Source organism: Aethalodelphis obliquidens, unplaced genomic scaffold, assembly GCF_003676395.1.
Source record: "Aethalodelphis obliquidens isolate GAN/ISIS:26980383/991018 unplaced genomic scaffold, ASM367639v1 scaffold49, whole genome shotgun sequence".
Lineage (NCBI taxonomy): Eukaryota > Metazoa > Chordata > Mammalia > Artiodactyla > Delphinidae > Aethalodelphis > Aethalodelphis obliquidens.
In genome coordinates this window covers 126,314-148,427 of record NW_020837993.1, presented here as the reverse complement: position 1 = coordinate 148,427, position 22,114 = coordinate 126,314, and the positions used below count along the sequence as shown (strand labels likewise).

The following is a 22,114-nucleotide window of genomic DNA, read 5'->3' as shown; positions in this document are numbered from 1 at the left end:
ATCCCACATGCCGCAGAGCGGTTAGGCCCGTGAGCCATGGCCGCTGAGCCTGCGCGTCCGGAGCCTGTGCTCCGCAACGGGAGAGGCCACAACAGTGAGAGGCCCGTATACCGCAAAAAACAAAAAACAAAAAAAACCACACACACAAATTTATGCCTTAAAAAAAAAAACTGGTGGAAATACATCAAAATGGTAATAGTTGTGTTTGTGTAATGACATTTTAGATTTTTTTTAACCTTCTTTTTCACTTTCCTATAGTTCCTTAGAAAATATGTCAACTGTTTATCAGCTTGATTTTTCTTTTATTCTCTATATTGAAGCATATCATATAGTTTAACAATCAAGGGGAAAATAATTTTTTTAGTCCAGGGGAGAATATACGATATAACATCTCATCCCTGAAACTAATGGAATAAAAAACTTGAATGTTCAGGACTTCCTTGGTGGTGCAGGAATCCGCCTGCCAATTCAGGGGACACGGTTTCGAGCCCTGGTCTGGGAAGATCCCGCATGCTGCAGAGCAACTAAGCCTATGCGCCACAACTACCGAGCCTGCGCTCTAGAGCCCACGAGCCACAACTACTGAACCCACATGCCACAACTACTGAAGCCCGCGTGCCTAGAGCCCGTGCTCCGCAACAAGAGAAGCCACTGCAATGAGAAGCCCATGCACTGCAACGAAGAGTAGCCCCTGATCGCCGCAACTAGAGAAAGCCCACGCGCAGCAACAAAGACCCAATGCAGCAAACGATAAATAAATAAATAAACAAACAAACTTGAATGTTCGTAACTTTGATGAGACCATAAAGATTGATTAGATGGGTTTTGATTTGTTTTCACTGCTAGCCTGCAGTGCTAGGTGGACATTAACACTTCTCAGTTCCCCCAAAAGAAAGCCTAGTGTTAACACTGCTCTTCCATTATTTCTCTTGACAGTAATTTTCACAGCCTCAGTGTAAATCATAAAATTAAACCCTGGGCCACACAAAACTTATTTCTTTCCCTTTCATTTGAGCTGATATCAAAGATCCTGGGCTCTTTGGTTTCCAGCCCTTTGTGAGTGAAGATCTAGTACTCCAATACTGCCTGACTCACTGGCTTCAAAAGTTGGATTCGAATGATGGGGCTGGCCCACAGCTTCATGATAACCACAAATCAAAGCCTCCGTGACAATCCACGGGCTGAAGCAGCTCCTATTCCCCGGGAGCACCCACCACCTCTACTCTCCAGGCTCCCCAACAACTAAAAGATGAAGCAGTGGGCTTCCCTGGTGGCACAGTGGTTGAGAGTCCGCCTGCCGATGCAGGGGACACGGGTTCTTGCCCCGGTCCGGGAAGATCCCACATGCCGCGGAGTGGCTGGGCCCATGAGCCATGGTCGCTGAGCCTGTGCGTCTGGAGCCTGTGCTCCACAATGGGAGAGGCCACAACAGTGAGAGGCCCGCGTACCGCAAAAAAAAAAAAAAAAAAAAGATGAAGCAGTCATCCCTCTGATGTCTTCACCTGATTAACTCCTAGCTCACTGTCACTGTCCAACTACGCCTCTCTTAATTCACGATTTCAAAATTCTCACAGATGATCCTTCCAACACCACGGCTTCCTAGGTCCTGGACTTCCTTTCTGCCTCAGCCACTCGTTCCAATGGTCATATCCTCAATCTCACTCTTACCAATGACTGCACCCCCCTGTAACAGGGTGCAGCACCACAGACTCCAACTATCTTCTCTCCTACTTTTCCAGCTAACTCCCTCTACTCATCCCAGCTTCAACATCCTTCAGACCCAATGGGACCTAAATTCCATTGACTCTACCAACTTTTTGCCATCCTACGCCTTCATCATGACCTCTTTTCCTTCCTTAGCCAGCTTAAATTTCACAATCATTAAAATCACAAAATTTATATCCATAAACTCACGTGGGCCCTTAATGCTGCAGGACACTCATGCTGCATTCCCACAGTCCAGCGAGTCTCCTACTCTCTTAGAAGACTATTTCATCCCCCTCCTCCATGTTCATCCTCACGTAATGGCACTGCCTTCTTTGTAACTGACAAGTAGAAGAAATGAGAAGAAAACTTTTTAAAGCTCCCATTAGCACATCTGTACCTATTTAACTGTATGTGCTGCCCTAGAAGGCTAATCCATCCACTTGGGCACTAGGTTCTATCCTCTGACCTCATATACTTAACCAATTCTGCCCCCACCCCAACTTTTCCTAACCCATCAGTTTCCTCCTATGTACAGATCAGTCCCATCTGCAAACAAACATGCCATTTTCCCCTCCCATTTAAAAAATAATATCAATAAAAGCAGAAACTTAACACCACTTGCCCCTCCAGCTAATGCACCATTTTTCAGCTCTCCTTTACAGTAAAACTCCTCAAAGCACTTTTTCCTACTGTCTCTTCTCCTCCCATTCTTTCTTAAACCCACCCCAAAGAGGCTTTCACGCCCACCATCTCACTGAAACGACTCTCATCAATGTCTCCAGTGATCTCCATGTTGATGACTCTAATCGCTGATTATCAGTCCTTACTGTACTTGACCTGTCAGGAGGATCTGACACTCCTTCCTCAGAGAAACTACTAGACCTCTCCACTTACAGAACTTCTGATCTTCTCGCCTAAACCTGCTCCACCCACAAGCTTCACCATCAGAGTTTAATGGTAACACTCTCTTAACAAGTTGACTGGGCCAAAAATGTTAGAATCATCTTTGACTTTGCTCTTTCACAGCCCATATCCCATCCTCCGCTAATCTTCTGGCCTCTATCTTCAAAATACATTGAGAATACAATTACTTACCACCCCCAATGTTATCACCCTGATCCAAGCCACCATTATTCAACCAACAAATTATTACTGATAGCCTAGAATGGGCAAGGCACTCTTCTAGGTGCTTAGGATACTATAAATGAGCACAAAAGAACTTAAATCCTAGTGTCAGGAAACAAAAGGTAGCAATTTTATTTATTGGATCATTGTAATGGTCTACTAACTTCTACCCTATCCCCCTATGGTCTATTCTTATTTATTTATTTTGCGGTACGCGGGCCTCTCACTGTTGTGGCCTCTCCCGTTGCGGAGCACAGGCTCCAGACGCGCAGGCTCAGCGGCCGTGGCTCACGGGCCTAGCCGCTCCAAAACAGCAGCCAGAGTGATCCTGTTAAAACACATGTGAGACCACGTCACTCCTCTGCTCAAACACTACAAAATCTCATCTACACTTAAAGCCAAAGCCTTAGAATGGTCTTATGTGTCTGGTCCTGTCTCAGACCACATCTCTAACTACTCTGCCTCTTGCTTACTCCAGCCCGGCCACCCTGACCTCCCTGGTGTTCCTCAAACGCATGAGATCCACCTCTGGACCTTTAGATTTAATATTCCCTTTGCTTGGTATATTCTTCCCCCTGATACCCACATGGCTTTCTCCCTGACCTCCTTCAAAAGCTTTACTCAAATATCACCCTGTCGGTGAGGCCTATGCTAACAACCCCACTAGAACAGAACTGACAATCTCTTCCTAATACCCTCAAACCCATCAGATATTCTAATAATTTTAACATTTTATTGGATACATCCCTCTTGGAAACCTCCCCGTTCCTGCTTCCACCTAGTCCGACTGGTGGCCTGTCATCCTGGAACTTCCCTTTACCATCATCCTCAGAATTCTCTGTGCTTCTCTCCACTGTTAAGACTCTATTCCCTGTACCATTCTTTTATGGTTTACTAGGAAAAATACATATTCCAGAGGCTTCCATAGAAAAGGAACATGCAAGGTAATTTTTTGAGACCTTACGTGTCTGAAAATGTCTTTGTTACACCCTATTATTTGGATGTAGAATTGTAGTTTGGAAATCATTTTTTTCACAGAATTCTGAGGATATATAATTGTATTGGCTTCAAGCTTTCAGTATTATTATTAAGACTGATACCATTAATGACTTAATTTTTTTTTTAAAGCTGATGTTTTTTTTGAGTCATCAGTTCTTTATTATTATTTTTTTTTCTTTTTGCAGTACACGGGCCTCTCAGTGTTGCAGCCTCTCCCGTTGCGGAGCACAGGCTCCGGACGCGCAGGCCCAGCGGCCATGGCCCACGGGCCCAGCCGCGCCGTGGCACGCGGGATCCTCCCAGACTGGGGCACGAACCCGTGTCCCCTGCATCGGCAGGCGGACTCTCAACCACTGCGCCACCAGGGAAGCCCTAATGACTTAATTTTTTATATATAAAATGTATGTGATCTTTCTGAAAGTTTTTATAATTTTCTCTTTATCCCCAGTGTTCTAAAATTTCATGATGATATGCCTCAGTATGGGTTTTTTATTTATTGACTGTACTGGTTACTTGATGGAGCCGTGATGTGCTAATAAGTTTAATAATTATTTCTCTGAAGGGAAAAAAGCCATGATTTGCAGTGCCTGCCAATTTCTGTGGTGTAAATCCTCCTGCTGTGGTCAATTTCAAGGTACCAAAGTGACATCACTGAATGCAGAGTTGTCAAGAGATGAGCAGTAGCACATCACTATATAATATTTTTACCAGATAAAATAGATACAAATAACCTCAAGAGTATGACAGTAAAACAATTATGAATTAATAATTAGAAAATAATTTTTTTTTTTTTTTTTTTTTGCAGTACGCGGGCCTCTCACTGCTGTGGCCTCTCCCGTTGCGGAGCACAGGCTCCGGACGCACAGGCTCAGCAGCCATGGCTCACGGGCCTAGCCACTCCACAGCATGTGGGATCCTCCCAGACCGGGGCATGAACCCGTATCCCCTGCATCAGCAGGCGGACTCTCAACCACTGTGCCACCAGGGAAGCCCCAAAATAATTAATTTTTAATAATGGCTGTGTTTAACAGCTTGCAGAAACTCCTGAAACTTTAACAGTTGGCTCTCACAAGCCAGAATGAGCCAGCTCCAGCACACCACTGGATGGTCCTTGCCAATCTGGAAGAGAGAGAGAGAGAGAGAGAGAGAGTGTGTGTGTGTGTGTATGTGTGTATTCGCGCATCTTGCAGGACCTCAGTTCTCCAACTAAGGATTGAACCTGGGCCACAGCAGTGAAAGCCTGGAATCCTAACCACTAGGCCACCAGGGAATGCCCATGGAAATGTATATTTTTCAGTACTAGAAAACTGTTTAGGGTCTTCCCTGGTGGCGCAGTGGTTAAGAATCTGCCTGCCAATGCAGGGGACATGGGTTCAATCCCTGGTCCCGGAAGATCCCACATGCCGTGGACCAACTAAGCCCATGCGCCACAGCTACTGAGCCTGCAAGCCACAATTACTGAGCCCACCCGACTGGAGCCTGTGCTCTGCAACAAGAGAAGCCACCGCAATGAGAAGCCCTCGCACCACAATGAAGAGTAGCCACCACTCGCTGCAACTAGAGAAAGCTCACACACAGCAGAGAAGACCCAACACAGCCAAAAATAAAAATATATAGATTAGCGGGCTTCCCTGGTGGCGCAGTGGTTGAGAGTCCACCTGCCGATGCAGGGGACACGGGTTCATGCCCTGGTCCGGGAAGATCCCACATGCTGCGGAGCGGCTGGGCCCGTGAGCCATGGCCGCTGAGCCTGCGCGTCCAGAGCCTGTGCTCTGCAGCAGGAGAGGCCGCGGCAGTGAGAGGCCCACGTATGGCCAAAAAATATAGATAGATAGATAGATAGATAGATAGATAGATAGATAGATAGATTTAAAAAAAAGGAAAAAGAAAACTGTTTACATTATTTCCTCCCCTTCATTTTTCTACTGCTCCTTCTGAAATTAGCCAGATATTGGACCTCCTGAGAAAATCCTCTAAATTTTTATCACCTCTCTCCCATTTTCCTACTCATCTTTGTATTCTACTTTCTTGGAGAGTTCCTAAACTATATCTAACAAAGTTTAAATTTCTAAAGCATCTCACTTAGCATTACTGTTCTAGGAATGTTCCTGTTTTTATAGTTTAAATTATTTCAGTGACTACCATGTTGTTTCTGTTTGTTTTATTTGGTCTCTATCTTTTAAGATAAAGGCTTTAAGTGACTCATGATCCCTGATGTCCATTTTTTCTTAAACATTTATTCTAACCTAAAATAGAATCCATTTTCATTTATTTTTACCAAAAGTTTATTGAAAACTGTAAAATTGAGCATTCAAATCCATGTGTTCACAAGAAATAAAAAATAATTTTGATTTATATGTACACTATATTTTCAATGCAGCAAAGTATGATAAGATGATTAATAAAATGTTATTAGGACACAATTCTCTGGGGGAGATAGAACAGACATATGAATTTGAAAAGAAAAAGAAATATAAAATTTCAAACAGTACAGGAATAACTTGCTCTGTATGTTTTTTTTCTTCTTTTGGCCGCGCCATGCGGCATGCGGGATCTTAGTTCCCTGACCAGAGATCTAACCCCCGCCCTTTGCAGTGGGAGCACAGAGTCTTAACCACTGGACCACCAGGGAAGTCTATACTTGTTCTGTACTTTTTATGTAAAATAGAATACTAAATTACTATGGTATTAGATTCCCTTGGATATATTTAAAATGGCATATAACATTGGCTACCTTCAACTTAGCCAATGTTATATGCCAATTATATCTTGTAATGCTTTTTTAAAAAATGTCAATGTTTAATACATTGAAAATTGCATCCTTTGCAACTATTTAAATTTAACAGTAAAAAGTTTAAAGATTAACTTAATAATTGATGCATGAGGGTATCTATGGTTTTTCAAAATCTTTGCTGGTATGAAGCAAAATTTTGAAGATAACAAAGCTAGAATGCCACCTTTCTCTTTAACCTTTTGTTTTCTCTTCCAGAGCTTCCTACAATTTCACTTAATTATAGGTGCATTGTGAAATAAATTTTCAGAAAACATAGCTTCCTCTAATTCCTGATGACATTATTCATTCAACAAATATCTAACATGCTCCTCCCACATGAAAGACACCGGCCTAGGTGCTATGGATATGGCAGTGTATATAACAGACAAAAATCCCTGCCCTCATGGAGCTTACCTTCTAGTGACTTCTTTGATGTTTTAACTGAGTGTACCCAGTTTTTGTTACTAGTCGATAATAATCTGCTTAATTTTAAAGTTAATTTTAAAAGACAACAATTCATTTCAAAATGAAAAAAGCAAGATCTGATCCATGTTCTGCTCCCAAAAATCCTTCTATACTGAATAGAGATGCTAGTAAGGCAGAAAATTTGTGTGAACCAGAGAAAAAAAGGCATGTTTAGTTGTCTGAAAATCAATATCCACCTATTTTTAATCAATTACTGTCATTCTGTATAAATACAATGCCACTGAATTAGGTGTCTGCTTTGCTTGTTTTTCCCAGTGGCAGTAACGCTTATTCTGATTCATCCACTCACTCTGGTCTGATCTATATTGGAACCTAAAGCAGATATTCTCCATAACTGGCTAAGGTTGGGGAAGCAATTTAGGTATGTGGAATGTGACCAGGCACTGACTGACTAGAGTAGAATTGAGTCCTTGGTCCAAAATAACTAGTCATTTCACAATAACGTATTCAGATAATTATGAGCAGCTCTGGTTCATAACAGGTGGGTATCAATTTAGGGTGACCTAGGTGTTTTAAGAGGGGCCTCCAAGTGTCTCTTCTTCGGGTTGGTCAGTTTCCCTGAGGAATTTATCTCTAATCTCCTGCCTGGGGAGTATAAGCTTGGATGCCATAACTGATAAGAGGGATAGGAGTCTTCCCCAACAGTATGACAATTTTCACTTATTTCTTGTTTTAAGCATGACATGTCTCATCCCTACTCTCAGCCATGCCTCATGAACATGAAACCAGAGCCTGCACAGTGCAATTTCTCCAGAGAATAAACCTCTAGCCTTTTGATGAGGTGGGGAAGAGACAGTCATTTGGCAGTGTAGGCTTAAAGAAAGGAGCTAGAGCACCTGATTGCTCCTTTTAAGAATGTCATCCAGGGACCTCCCTGGTGGTCCAGTGGGTTAGGACTCCGAGCTTCCACTGCAGGGGACACGGGTTTGATCCCTGGTTGGGGAACTAAGATCCCACAATCCACGTGGCATGGCCGGAAAAAAAAAAAAAGTCATCCAATCCTCCAGAGGTATGTAGCGCCTCCAATTTCTTGAACTTTTCCAGAGCTCTCTGGTGCAGGGCAACTTATTTCTTGATGGATAAACTCTGCTTTTTTTTTTTTTTTTTTTTTAATTTTGGCTGCTCTGGGTCTTAGTTGCAGCATGCGGGATTGTTTAGGTACAGCAATGTACTCTTAGTTGTGGCATGAGGGCTTCCTAGTTGTGGCACACAGACTTCTTAGTTGTGTCACACGAACTCTTAGTTGTGGCATGTATGCAAGATCTAGTTCCCCGACCAGGGATCGAACCTAGGCCCCCTGCATTGGGAGGATGGAGTCTTACCCACTGGACCACCAGGGAAGTCCCTAAGCTCTACAGTCTTTAAGTTTTTGTCCTCTGAGATATGTCAAGTTAGTTATCACTCATCCATTGGCTCTTCAGCTTCTAAAACTCTCTTGATATCTCCTCCCCATTCTCTTTGTTCTTGTAGCTTTATACCTCTTCTTTTTTTTTTAAGATTTATTTATTATTTATTTATTTATTTTATTTACTTTTGGCTGTGTCGGGTCTTAGCTGCAGCATATGGGATCTTCGCTGAGGCATGCAGGATCTTTAGTTGCAGCGCGCAGGCTTCTCTCTAGTTGTGGCATGCGGGTTTTCTCTTCTCTAGTTGTGCAGCGCAGGCTCCAGGGAACATAGACTCTGTACTTGTGACGCATGGGTTCCAGAGCGCGTGGGCTCTGTAGTTTTGCGGCACGCGGGCTCTAGTTGAGGCGCGTGAGCTCAGTAGTTGTGGCACATGGGCTTAGCTGCCCTGTGGCACGTGGGATCTTAGTTCCTCGACCAGGGATGGACCCTGCGTCCCCTGCATTGCAAGGCGGATTCTTTACCACTGAACCACCGGGGAAGTCCCTCTTCTTCCTTTATTGTCATTTTAGTGGGGTTTGGGGATGGAACAGAGATAAATGCACGTGTTCAACACACATGTTTAACCAAAAGTTATAAAATTATGTCCTTAGTCATTCATTCAAAAAATATTTAAGTGCTTGACAGTGCACCACTGAAGATATAGCAATGAACTAAACAAAGACAGGGTCTCTATCTTTCTGCAGCTAACATACAGTCTAGGAGGAATCATAGACAACACACAAGTAATTCCTCAGGTGCTAAGAAAGAGAAAAGAGAAGTTTAGGATGACACAATGGGTTATGACAGGCAGACTGACCCAAGCCTAGGTGGGCAGAAAGAATATGAGGTTTCCTGAAGTAAATGACTGTTGGCTTCACACCAACAAATTTTCTGAAGAAAAATTAAGCTTGTTAAGCCTAGTGGAACAGCTTACCGGCGCTGGATCTGCCGTGCAAAATTGTTGCTGGAAGCTGAGCAGGGAAACTGGACTTCACTATGCAGGGTAGCGTTACGGAAGAGATCACAGAAGTTCTCAAACAGCTCCAAAAGCTCATCTGATGTATTCTCAAACACAGCGATCACCTCTGTTGTCACCATATTGTACACCACAAAGAAAGATGCCTGCGGAAGAACAGATAGACCTAAGGAATAGCTGAGTATAATGCCTTGCCTAGCAAATATCTTTTTGGTTGAAAATCAAGCTGCCCAAGTAAAACAGGCAAACACCTCCACTCCGGCACTATGGTGGAAACATGGTGCCAAGAGGTCCTGGAAAAGGAGGAAGCCTCAGTGGACTTGATCAATCAAGGGGCTCAGTGTTGCCTGATTTCCCACTGTATCTGCTGGAATTACTGAGTTGTTCAGCATATATGTATAAGAAGGTTTTCAATCTTTCATTTCAAGCTGTATGAAAATTTAATATTTTGCCTTCCAAGTGTTATTCCCTACTTACTCCCCAACCCACTTTTTTAAAATGCCAGATTTAATTTTCCTTCCTGCTGCGAAAGTGATTTGTAGCCAGGAGCTGCCTGTTGGCAAATTATTTTCTCTTGTATACGTACAGTTGAAAGTTCAATTTAGGGGCATTTCTTTTTCTCTCTTAATATTTCTAACATGCAGAAAGACATCTTAAGTACACTGTGTCCACCTAGGCAAGTTGTAACCAAGCAGGGGACTGCTGCTGAACACATGAAAAATCAGAAAAGCATTTTCCATTTCTTTCTTCATAAATGTTCTTTCAGCCAAGAGCATTTGTAACAAACATTTGAGATTCGTAACAATTAATTTCAGAGGGGGAACTTGAAAACCATTCAAATGCCATAGGTGGCAGAGTTACTGCTTTCTCTGAATAAGCCCCTGGGTGACTGGCCCTCTTCTTTAAACCTCCAGTGCTCTGCTCAGCCTAACAAGGAAGTGCCAGGTACCTCTAGTTTTTATCACAGTGAATGTGGCAGTGTGAGTCAATCTGCAAGCTTCCAACAGGACTCTAGAAGTTTTCAGAACACTAGGATTAGTATTCCGCCTCTTATGATTGAATTTAAATCTCCATTACCAATTTCTGGAGACATCTGGCCCACCTGTTTTAATAGTAATTAGTCCCTCCCAAAGCTTATATTACATGACTTTTGCGGTCACCTGGAAATTAAATTTGGCTGTAAATTAAAGAGGCTGGAGAGTAACCTGAGAATAATACCCATAATATTAGCAAGGCTTTGTGTTTAGGTGCACTTTTTACTTATTAACCTTATTGGAACCTATCAAATTAAACTGGGAAAGGAGGAGGGAGGACAACAAGGGCAGAGAGATTGGGTTTAAAGTTACAAATTCTGTAAGCAAAGCATAGAGCCCTTGTAATGTTTCTGGCTACAACCTACTGTAGCTACCGGATATAAGTAGGTCATGTTTTAGCAAAGGAAAAAAGGATAATCTCAAATGCAGCAGTCACACAACATATTCCCTCCAAAATAAAAAGGTAATTATAGCTCAAACCTAAATACATGTCCTTTCTATAAGCCTGGACAACGCTTTGATCATATTAGGGCTTCACCAGGATCCATCATAATTATGTGAATATAGAATTACACAAACATTTACTAGCCTTCCCACCAGGCCAGACTGGGAAATACAGGACAGGAGGGTACAGAAGTCAAGGGCTTCACGGACAACCTCCCATGACTCATAACATGAACTAGATGGGCTCACCCATGATGGCTCAATGGGTGACATCATCATTAATAGAGAAGAAAAAGAATTCAGAAAAAAAATGATCTCTAACCATTTTACTCACCACCCCCCCCCTTATTTTTTAGAATATACAAGGTATGATTCAGAAGAAAAATAATAGAAAACATTTTACCATGGATGGCTGGTACGGTCTTAGGAGACAATTCTTTATACAGTCTCTAACTGTTACAGGCAGAATCAGCTGCAAGTCAATGAGAGAAACCAGACTCAGCTGACTTCGTGGTTTACTGGTTTGTTCTGTTCTAAATTTCCAAACTAGTATCTAAGGAGACACTCTGGAAATAGGAGAATGGGGGGACAAACGTACAGAAAAGTAGGTCTCTCACTTGGTCAACACTAAAGTAAGGAGCTTCTCAAAAGGAAATGCCCAAATTACCCTGAATTTCAATATGGTATTTCAACCCCAAAGTCTTAGAGGTTTTCATGCTCTTAACACCACGTTATTCCTATTTGTGAAATGCCTCTCTCCCCTACCAACATCTTTCACCCAAACTGAAAAACCCTCAGAACCTGCAGTCTTGATGATTCACTTGGTAGATCAAAACTTTTGGCTTCCTTTTGATCTTTTCACTGCTCCACAACCTATGTTCCAGCACACGGGCAAGGTCAGAGTACAGTCATAACGCTTAATTCCATCAAATGAACTTACCTGTTACAATCTAAAGAAGATTTGGTGAGGAAGTATACTGACATCATTTAAGTAGGAAAGAAAGACTAGATTTTTAGAAGATTTTCTTTTTCGTATGGTGGGTTCATTCTCATTGCCAGAACTAAGCAGACCAATAAGCACAATCTTAAACAAAATCAAGGCAGGAGTCAAACCTTGACCCTGTAGCATATGGGCTTCCATTTCAAGGGTACTGAAAATGCTCTGCAGAAGAATTAGGGTAATAATCACAGAGTTGACTACCTACATGTCAATGGCTTACGATATAGCTTCCATTTGTCCAAATGAGAAAAATCATTTTGAGAAATGATTAGAAAAGTCGAGCTGTTTTAAGTATGAGCCCGAAGATAGCAAAAATTCAAGATTACATAAAATGTGTTATTTCTGAGAGACTGGCTATAGGCAAAGAGAGAAACCTTCCCATTGTGCCAAGGAGACTGGAGGGGTAAAGGGCAGGAGAGCACCTTGTACCTGTGATGGATCTGTGACCCGCAGGGTTACGACATCCTCACTAGTATACTTGATAAACAGATGGTTTTCATCCAGAAGCTGCATTTTCCACATGCGCAGCTGCCGCAGTTGGTCAAAATACTGGAAGAAGCGCCTCTTGGCCATTGCACTACCATCCTGCTCTGCCCGGCGCCAAAGGTACACGAGCAGCCGGTGTTTCAGGGAGTTGATGAAGGGATCCCTGAAAGGATTGGCCATGCCTGTCTGACTGTCCCGCTGCACCTCAGGAAAAACAGCTGACACAGTGAGCAGGTCATCCTCATAGCAGAAGCGGCCAATGGTCCTCACATCAATGAAAGTGCCTTCAGGAGTCACCTGGAAGACATGGATGGTCTGCTGCTGCACTGACAAGATGGCCAGGATGTTCTTATACAAGTACAACCCTTGGTTGTGTGACAGGACGACTTTGTCACACTTGAAGGTACGTGTATCACATAAGCGGCCAGTATGAAGGTCAATGATATGGAGGGAGTAGTCCTCCAGGGGGGACCGGGGGTTGGGGGTCACGGACTCACTGTTCCGATATACCTCATAAAAAGGAGGGTGAGGCTCGTCTGGGAGATAGGCAGCTGAGCCCACGATGACACAGCGGCAGTCATCAGTGAAGAGGCTGCACTCCCGGTTCAGGTGCTCGCCATTGGCTGCCACATTGGTAATGTGCAGCAGGACGAAAAAGCGTTCGAAGAGCCGGCCACGGATGTTGACTGACCGCTGGTCATTGCCATTGGACAGGATTTCCCCCTCATAGCCCTGCAGTAGGTCCTCAGCTGCCTGGCAGCCCTGGTACTCATAGATTTCGAGAGATGTCTGGTCTGAAGAGAAAGCAATGAAGTAGCGTCCATCAGGTGAGAATTTACGCAAGAAACAAGGGGGCTTTTCAACATTGACGACCGTGAAGTTGGGGAAGACATTCTGGTGGAACACTCGGACCTGGTGCCAGTGGGTGCCTGCCTTGCCTGAACTGATCCGCCGGCGTTCCAGGCGGTGAATGACATTTTGGTTTTGGATTCTTCGAGGTTTGATGGTGGAAACATGATGATCCATTATCACATCTCTGCAGGGAGAAGTAAAGAAGTAGTCAAGAAAATAAAACAAAATTTACCAAAACACAAACACACTTGACCTTTGAATAACGCAAGGGTTAGGCACACCAATCCCCTGAAGCTGAATATCCAAGTATAACTTATAGTCAGCTCAGTATACATTGTTCCTTCCTATCCATGGTTCCTCCACATCCACGTATTCAACCAACCGGGGATGTCTAGTACTGCAGTATTCACTGATGAAAAAAATGCATGTGTAAGTGGACCTGCACAATTCAAATCTACGTTGTTCAAGGGCCAACTGTGTATATACAAGTCAAATAGATTTCCTTCCATATATCCTGGACCTAGGAGCTCCCAAGATGACAGTGATCAGCATTCCTTCTTCCCAAGTTATAGTTAGAAAGTGGTCAGGACATTTTTGAGTCTAGAAACAGGTTTGAGGGAAGGAACTAATTCCCTAGGAATACCTTCAAAGCATGCTTAGCTGTTGGGAATGTTCAACAGAACAAACCTTAGAACTACATCAAATTTGTTCAGTGTAAACACCACATTCAATGTACATTCATTTAAAAAATATATTTATTGGGCTGTTAAGATGTCCATCCTACCCAAAGCAATCTACAAACTCAATGCAAAATCCCAATCAAAATCCCAAAATCATTTCTGGCAAAAATAGAAAAATTCATCCTAAAAATTACATGTAATCTCAAGGGACTGTGAAGAGTCAAAACAATTTTGTAAAAGAACAAAGTTAGAAGACTCAGACTCCCTGATTTCAAAAACTGTTACAAAGCCACAGTAATCAAAAAAGTGTGGTACTAGCATAAGGCAGAAAAATATACCCAATGAACAGAATTAAGAGCTGAGAAATAAACCCTCACATATATAAACCTGAGATCAGAAGTTCAGAGAACCCCAAACATGATAAACCCAAAGAAATCCATGCCCAGGGACTTCCCTGGTGGCACAGTGGTTAAGAACCCACCTGCGAATGCGGGGGAGACGGGTTCAATCCCTGGTCCAGGAAGACCCCACATGCCACGGAGTAACTAAGCCCGTGCGCCACAGCTACTGAGCCTGCACTCTAGAGCCCGCGAGCTACAACTACTGAAGCCCACGCACCTAGAGCCCGTACTCCGCAACAAGAGAAGCCACCACAATGAGAAGCTCGTGCACCGCAATGATGAGTAGCCCCCGCTCGCCGCAACTAGTGAAAGCCCATGCACAGCAATGAAGACCCAACGCAGCCAAAAATAAATAATAAATAATTTATTTAAAATAAAAAGAAAGAAAGAAAGAAAGAAATCCATGCCCAGGCATACCACAGTCAAATTGTGAAAAACTAAAACACAAAGTAAAAATCTTGAAAGCAACCACGTAAATGACACATTACCTATAAGGGAACAACAATTCATTTATCTGTGGATGTCTCATGAGAAACTATGGAGACCAAAAAGAAGCAAAGCAACATTTTTAAAGTGCTGAAACAGCTGTCTGTTTCATCATTCAAATCTCAGCCAAAATAGCAACTCTTGAGTTTTTGCCTGACTACCTTACCTAAAGTCATGACTTTTTCCATCCATATCAACCTACTGTTTTATTTTCTTCAGCCCTTATCACCTTCTGAAACCATTTGTTTACCTTTTTAGCATCTTTGTCCCCCATACAGGACAGCAGGGGCCTTGCCTAATTCCTTGCTGAATCTCCAGCACCTCGGACAGTGCCTGAGGCACAGTAAATGCTAACAAATATGTTAAATGAATGAATGGAACAACATTTGACAAAGGTCTTAAAGGATAAAGAACTCACTAGGCAAAATAAAGGAGGAACATTTCAGAAAGAAGGTAGCTTAAAAAATATACTTAAAAAGAGTGTAGCATGGCACATTTGGGAAACACAATACCAAGTGGTTAGAACACAGGAAACACAGAGTGATAAGAGAAGCCTAGAAAAGCAGATTGCAGACAGACTGGAAAATCCTTTGTATGCCACGTCATGCAAGTTATTACAGGTTTTAAGCAGAGGAGTGACTCTATCCAATCTATACTTTAGAAATAAAAATATACAGACAATGGGGAATTTGTTTATATTCTGTCTCCTAAAAGAGATCTGAAATGCCTTATATAAGTATATATACTACCTAGTCAAGTTAAAAATGTGCATACCTTATGATTGAGCAAATCAAGTTTCTCAAACTGCTAGTCACAACTCACTGATGGAGGCTTGAAATCAATCTAGTGCATATACTAATTGACATTTCAAAAAATGGAATAAAACAGAAAATACCAAACTGTATCACATATTTTCAATACATATGTGAGTTACATGCACTGGGTGAGGATATAAAATATATTTCCTACTGATCTAGACTAGACCAAAAGACTGCAAACAACTAGCCTCAGACCAGTCTAGGCTGCCTGCCTACTTTTATAAATAAAGTTTTATTGGAACACAGTCATACACACTCATTTACATCTTGCCTATGGCTGCTTTTGCCCTACAAAGGCACAGTTCATTTATTAACACCAAAGACCACACAGCTCACAAGCCTGAAATATTAACTACCTGGTCTTTTGCAGAAAAAGTCTGTCAACCCCTGAGCACTGGTTCCCAAATGGGGCAATTTTGTAATATATGAAGATATTTTTGGTTGTCATAACTTGGGAGGGAGGAAGGGGTGCTTGGGGTGTCCATCAAACAGAAGACAGGGATGATGCCAAACATCCTACAGTAAACAGGACAGTCCCTCACATCCAGCCCAAAATGTCAATAGTGCTAAGGTGGAGAAATCCTGATGTAGAGAAGTGTCTGCACATACGTAACAGGAGACATATACAAGGATGTCTGTAGCAGGACTGTTAGCAACAGCAAAAACTGACAACACTCCAAATGTCCATCAACAGTAGACTAGATAAATTCATCCATGCATATTCATACAGCGGAATCTTTTTTCTTTTTTTTAATGTTTTTGTTTGTTTGTTTTTTGGCCACGCCACGTGGCTTGCAGGATCTTAGTTCCCGGACCAGCGATAGAACCCAGGGATCGAACCCAGGCCCCAGCAGTGAAAGCACTGAGTCCTAACCACTAGACTGCCAGGCAATTCCCCAAGCAGTGTAACCTTATGAAGTAATGAATTAATGTACTACAGTTATATATAACAACAAAGATGAATCTCAGACACAGTGTTGAATGAAGAAAGCAAGCTACAGAATACATACAATGTGATTTCCTTTATATAAGCTTCAAACAATTTCCACTTTAAGAATACAAATATATGTGGTATACAATTACAAAAAGCAAAGGAATCATAAACATAAAATTCAAAATAGTGGTTACCTCTGAGGAAGTAAGAAATGGGATGGGAGTTAGGGACACATTGGTACTTTTAAGTGTATATTTTTTTCCTTCAATCAGCATTCATTGTACTGTTATTCTTTTAAAATTACATATGTTTTTTAAGTAATATTTGTGCTTACTCAGAATTTTTTTTAATTAGAAAATAATCATTGTGAAGGGAAAACAAAGGTAGGACAATAAAATGAAGTCTGAAGTACACAAAAATTCATGCCATCAGGATCTGCAGAACGGACAAGCTTCTAATTTGGCTCTGACTTTCTCAGCAGACAAAGCAGAGGAAAATACAGTCAGTTATAGAACTTGCACTGCCAAGAAGATAAAAACTTAATAGCTGCTTGGAAGAAGCACAGCAATACCCATCACTGGATTTTAAAAGAAATCTCTCTCATGAGTTTTCTCAAAGGACCTTGGCATGATACAGTGAGCAAAGCCTCCACTTCTGAACAATAAACACAATGCTGAGTTTCACACGGCTACTCCTTTTAACAGTGACATAGTTGATGTGCCCATTTTGATACAGTCCAAAAAACATACTGGTAAGGTTTAAGCATTTTAAAATACCAAGTACTGTACAAAACTGCCTCCCTCAATCCCTGCCCAGGACACCTCTGACACTAGCACCCTGCGAAACTAAGATGCGGGCTGGAGTCAGAGAGGGAGACCAGAAGGGGATGCGATAGGCAGGTAAGGCCCATGAATGGAAGAAGGAGTAGGCATCAGACAACATCTAGCAGACTAACCACATATAACTGAATCAGATAAAGTAAACTAGCTGTTCGACTTAGAGCCATTGATCATTTTAAGCAAAGCAGATGCTTAATTCTAAAAAAAATCTGTATATATTTTGAACAGTCCCATCTTAAATTCTCCAATTTGTCTTTTTAAGGGAAAAGCCACCAGTACTGTGGTGGAGGGAGTAGAGGGGTGGGGTGGGTAGAGGTGAAGGCCTGCTGGCTTCAGCTCCAAATTGGACAGAAAATCCACACTTAATTTCCTAACCCTTCTCTCAGTGTGCTCTCTCTCCCTCTCCATATTTTACATCACACAATTATGGTTTTTAGAGAGATGGTGGAATTCTTAGTCTTTTTCAACTTGTTATTCCAATTATAAAATACATGCTCATAAACTCAAACCATACAGAAAAAGTACATCATGAAAGTCCCTTCTAGTCAGAGTGGGAGTTATGAAAAACATTAGAGTAACTTACATTTTTCCCAGAAGCCCTCTACCCGTTTCCCTAGTCCAGTAAATGGCATGGCCATTCACCTGCTAAAAGGAACCAGAAAGCTGAGAGTCTCCCTTGATACCTCTTTCCCTCAGCCCCCATACCTGATCAGTCACCAAACTCTGGAGATTTTACCCCCTAAACAGTCCTCTAATGCTCCACCTTCTTCTATCATGACCTGCCAGTACCCTTACCCAAAATTTTATAACTTCACGTCTACGTTATTGCAACCGCTTCTAAGTGGTCTCCCTAAATCCACTCCTATCCACTTCCAATCCACTTACCAGAGCAATCTTTTCAAAATGCTTTTTTGATCACGTTCTTTCCCCTACAGATTAAAACAAATATCTTTCCATTGCTCTTAATGATACGGATCAAAATCCTTGCCGTGCCAACCAGATGCCTCAAAGGCTCAGTGCTGCCTCTCCAGCCTCATCTTTTCCCATTTCACTCTAATCATTTCTTCAACAAGTGGCCTACCTCCTGCCTCTGAACCTTGGCACATGCTCTTCACCTCAATCTAAAAAAAGCTCTTCTCTTCACTTTGCCGAGTTAACTCCTGTTTCAGGTTATCAGCCTAATCATCACTTCCTGAGAGAAGTCCTCCTTAACCTTTCCCACCAGATAAAACACCAATACACCAGCCATACCTCTCCTTCTTAGCACTTACCACGCTTGCAACTTCATCTCTGCATTTTACTTATGTCTGTGGCACTAGATGGTGAACTCCTGACCGGTACACAAACATTATATCCTGTATGCCCATCACAGCATTTGACCCATCGAAAGCCTCCTTTCCTGAACGTTCTTTACCAACTCAAATATCCACAGGTGCTGTTCGCTCTGCCCAGCATATATTTCCTCTGGCCCTTGCCATACTTCTCAAGCCGCAGCTCAAGTGTCCTCTCGTTCAGGAAGTCTGCTCTGACACCCTTGCCGAAAGAGATCTTTGCTGCTTTACCATTACTTTTTCTGTTCTTTTCCATAGCCATTGCCACAATTTGAATTTGTACTTTCAGCAGCATGGTTAGGTGTTTAATGTTCGACTCCCCTGTAAACTATCCTCTCCAGGCAGGACGTAACCATGGCTACTTCAGTCACCTTAGTTTTCAGAGAGCCTAGCACTAGGGCTGCCCCACTGCATGCGTTCGTACGTTATCTATGGAACGAAAGAAAAAAGCCTGACTGAACTGGGCCACTAACTCGTGCGGTACTAAGCAAGACCTTCCTCCCTGCTAGGTCTGTTTCCCCGGGCAGGCAGGTGCACGTAACCCTCAATTCCTTCTGACGGCTTCCTAAACGGGAAGGGGATACCCAGGGGCGGGCACACACGCCCAAGGCGCCCCCGGAAAGAAAAGCCCGGGGCGGGGCCTCAATGGGAAGAGAATTCTGAGGGAAGGCGGGGGCCGCAGGGCCTCGGCGTCAGGCGGGAAGGGGGCAGCCCCATGGCGGTAACTCGAAGAGGCCTCGGGGAGGGCCTGACGGGTTTGGAGGCTGAAACAAGGAAGGAGAAGTCCTCACCTGTCCGGTCCGGGCTCAAAGGGCCGGGGCGAGGGGCTCCCCGGCCTGCTTGGCGCGCGCCTCACCCAGCCCCGCCCCCGCCATGCTGTGGAACCAGATGCCCGCAGCTGCCGGCTCCCGCTTACGCTAGCCACCGGAAGTGCGGTGCAGCGAGAAGGAAAGTGGAGAGAGCGCGGCACCCGGCCGGCCGGCCCTGAGAGACGGTATAGCGCACCCTGCTGCCCGGAGGGGGATCGAAGCCCTAGAGGCCCAGGGGCTGCGAAGGAAAAATTGAACCAGGCGCCGTAACCTCGGCACCTGAGTGATCTCCTATGGCAGTGTCTCTGCAACCGCTGGACACACTTGCAAAAACAAGAATAAAAATTAATTTTTCACCTCTTGATTAAATGCACCATTTCATCAGCTGAGAAACTATCCGTTTTCTGTTATCTCCTCCTAGACAGTGAGCTCTTTAAAGACCGAGGCTGTACTGATCTCTGAACGCTGTGCCTAATACATTTACTAGCACACAGTGGACTACAGTAAAAGCTTATTGCATTAAATTAATGCTATAACCTTTACTTGACTTTTACTTATATTGTCTCTTACAACCTGGTTCCTCCCCCGAAGCCTCTGCTTTGTCCTATTTCTGGACATCCTGCCCCCAAATTTCCCTGCCTCAGCCTCCTTCAGATAATTCAGGTCTCAGAGTAAATGTCACTTCCTCAGAACTCTTGTCTGACCACTCTCATTTCACCACCATCGTGCTATTTCTTCCTAGCACTCATCCCTATCTGATATTACCCCATTTGTTTTGTTTTCTTTCTTTCTTCTGTTTCCCTTGCCCCGACTAGAATGTAAATTCCGTGAGAGCACGGGTTTTGTCCTCTTTTCTTTTCTACCCTCACCTAGACCAGGATTTAGCATCTTGCTGGTGCTCAAGGAAGGTTCAGTCCGTGAATGAATGGCTCTGCCCGTAGGGCTCACAGCATCTCTATGAGGAAGGAATGTTTATTGGCTTTTTTTTTAAGTACAATTTTATTAACTTAACCGTCTTGGTTGACGTTGTTATAACAAAATATCATAGACTGTTTAGTGGCTTTTACAGATGAGGAAACTGAGGCTCAAGGAGGATCCATGACTTGGAGATGAGGGTGGTTAAAAGGAAACACCGTGGGTTCTTGGTCCAGTCTTGACATTTCCAAGCTGAATGTACTGACTTCAGAGTCTCTGTTTCTTCTTCTAGGAAACGAAGATATAGTACGCAGAGTATATCTCAAGTAGAGAAAAAAGAAAGAGAAGGAGAAGGAGAAGAAGACGGAGAAGAAGAAAGGGAAGGAGAAGGAGAGGAGAAGAAGGAGGAGATGAAGAAGAAGAAGGAGAAGAAGAAGAAACTCTAAATTTCAGGTTGCCCCCAGCTTCGGGGCTGGGTGGCCCATGGAGCCAGCTCTGAGTGGGCTGCCGGCCTTCCCCTTCCCCATTCAGCTTGTCAGATGATGCCCCCAGTAAAGGGTCAGCCCAGCACCCTCTCACACCCTCCCACAGCCCTCCCTGAACACTCCTGCCCACCATGGGGGAGGCAGGACTTTCTCGAGCTCCTCTGATTTCTTCAAGGAAAACTTTTCCTATCGAGTGGAGTGGTTTAGGACAAAAGCATTCTGGGACATTGAATCCATCATACTTTCCTCAACTTTTGTATGGGTTTGAAATTTTTCATAACATCAACAACAGCAAAAGCTGAAGCTACCCTGCAGCCTGCCTGGCACTCAAGTATCACTTACCGATTAGCTTACTCTCATGCTTGACCTACAAGAAGAGAGAGGAATGGAAGGAACTTCCTCTCCTGGAATGTACACCTGTACTGCCCTGTCCCTGGCATGCCACTGCATGGGGATGACAGGTGAATGGGGGCCATGCCTTCCCTTCTCTGCTGACTATTGGCCTGTAAGTTTTCCCCAAGAGCTTATTACTTTAAAAAAAAAAAAAAAAGGAGGGAGTTTTGCAGTAAAACTGGTTTAGTTATTTATATATATATATATATATTAATTTAGTTGTTTGTTTGTTTGTTTGTTTGCGGTATGCGGGCCTCTCACTATTGTGGCCTCTCCCGTTGCGGAGCACGGGCTCCGGACGCGCAGGCTCAGCGGCCTTGGCTCACGGGCCCAGGCGCTCCACGGCATGTGGGATCCTCCCAGACCGGGGCACGAACCCGTGTCCCCTACATTGGCAGGCGGACTACCAACCACTGCGCCACCAGGGAAGCCCAGTTATTTACTTATTTATTTTTGGCTGTGTTGGGTCTTTGTTGCTGCTCACAGGCTTTCTCTAGTTGCACCGAGCGGGGGCTACTCTTTGTTAAGGTGCGTGCGCTTCTCATTGCGTTGGCTTGTCTTGCTGTGGAGCACGGGCTCCAGGCGCGCGGGCTTCAGTAATTGTGACACGCGGGCTCAGTAGTTGTGGCGCACGGGCCCAGTTGCTCGGCGCATGTGGGATCTTTCCGGACCAGGGCCCGAACCCGTGTCCCCTACATTGGCAGGCGGATTCCCAACCACTGCACCACCAGGGAAGTCCAAAACTGGTTTAGT

At 43.6% G+C, this 22,114-nt stretch overlaps 1 protein-coding gene across 8 annotated transcripts in view; it reads right to left on the bottom strand.

The window, feature by feature from the left end:
* The window catches only part of DET1 (DET1 partner of COP1 E3 ubiquitin ligase), a 59,922-nt gene extending 40,215 nt beyond the window's left edge, over positions 1-19,707 (bottom strand). For 4 of the 8 annotated variants that reach the window (XM_027083107.1, XM_027083106.1, XM_027083111.1 and 1 more), the window contains exons 1-4: positions 19,551-19,658; positions 12,362-13,454; positions 11,336-11,404; positions 9,413-9,600 (exon numbers count right to left, since the gene is read on the bottom strand). In XM_027083107.1, coding sequence (XP_026938908.1) covers positions 9,413-9,600; positions 11,336-11,404; positions 12,362-13,444 — 1,340 coding nt within the window. In that variant the 5' untranslated portion in view covers positions 13,445-13,454; positions 19,551-19,658. Of the gene's footprint in view, positions 1-1,452; positions 2,046-9,412; positions 9,601-11,335; positions 11,405-12,361; positions 13,455-18,699; positions 18,948-19,550 lie in introns of those variants that run through there. The other 4 variants (XM_027083109.1, XM_027083110.1, XM_027083104.1 and 1 more) reach the window with 4 other exon arrangements.
* Between the last annotated feature and the right edge of the window lie 2,407 nt (positions 19,708-22,114).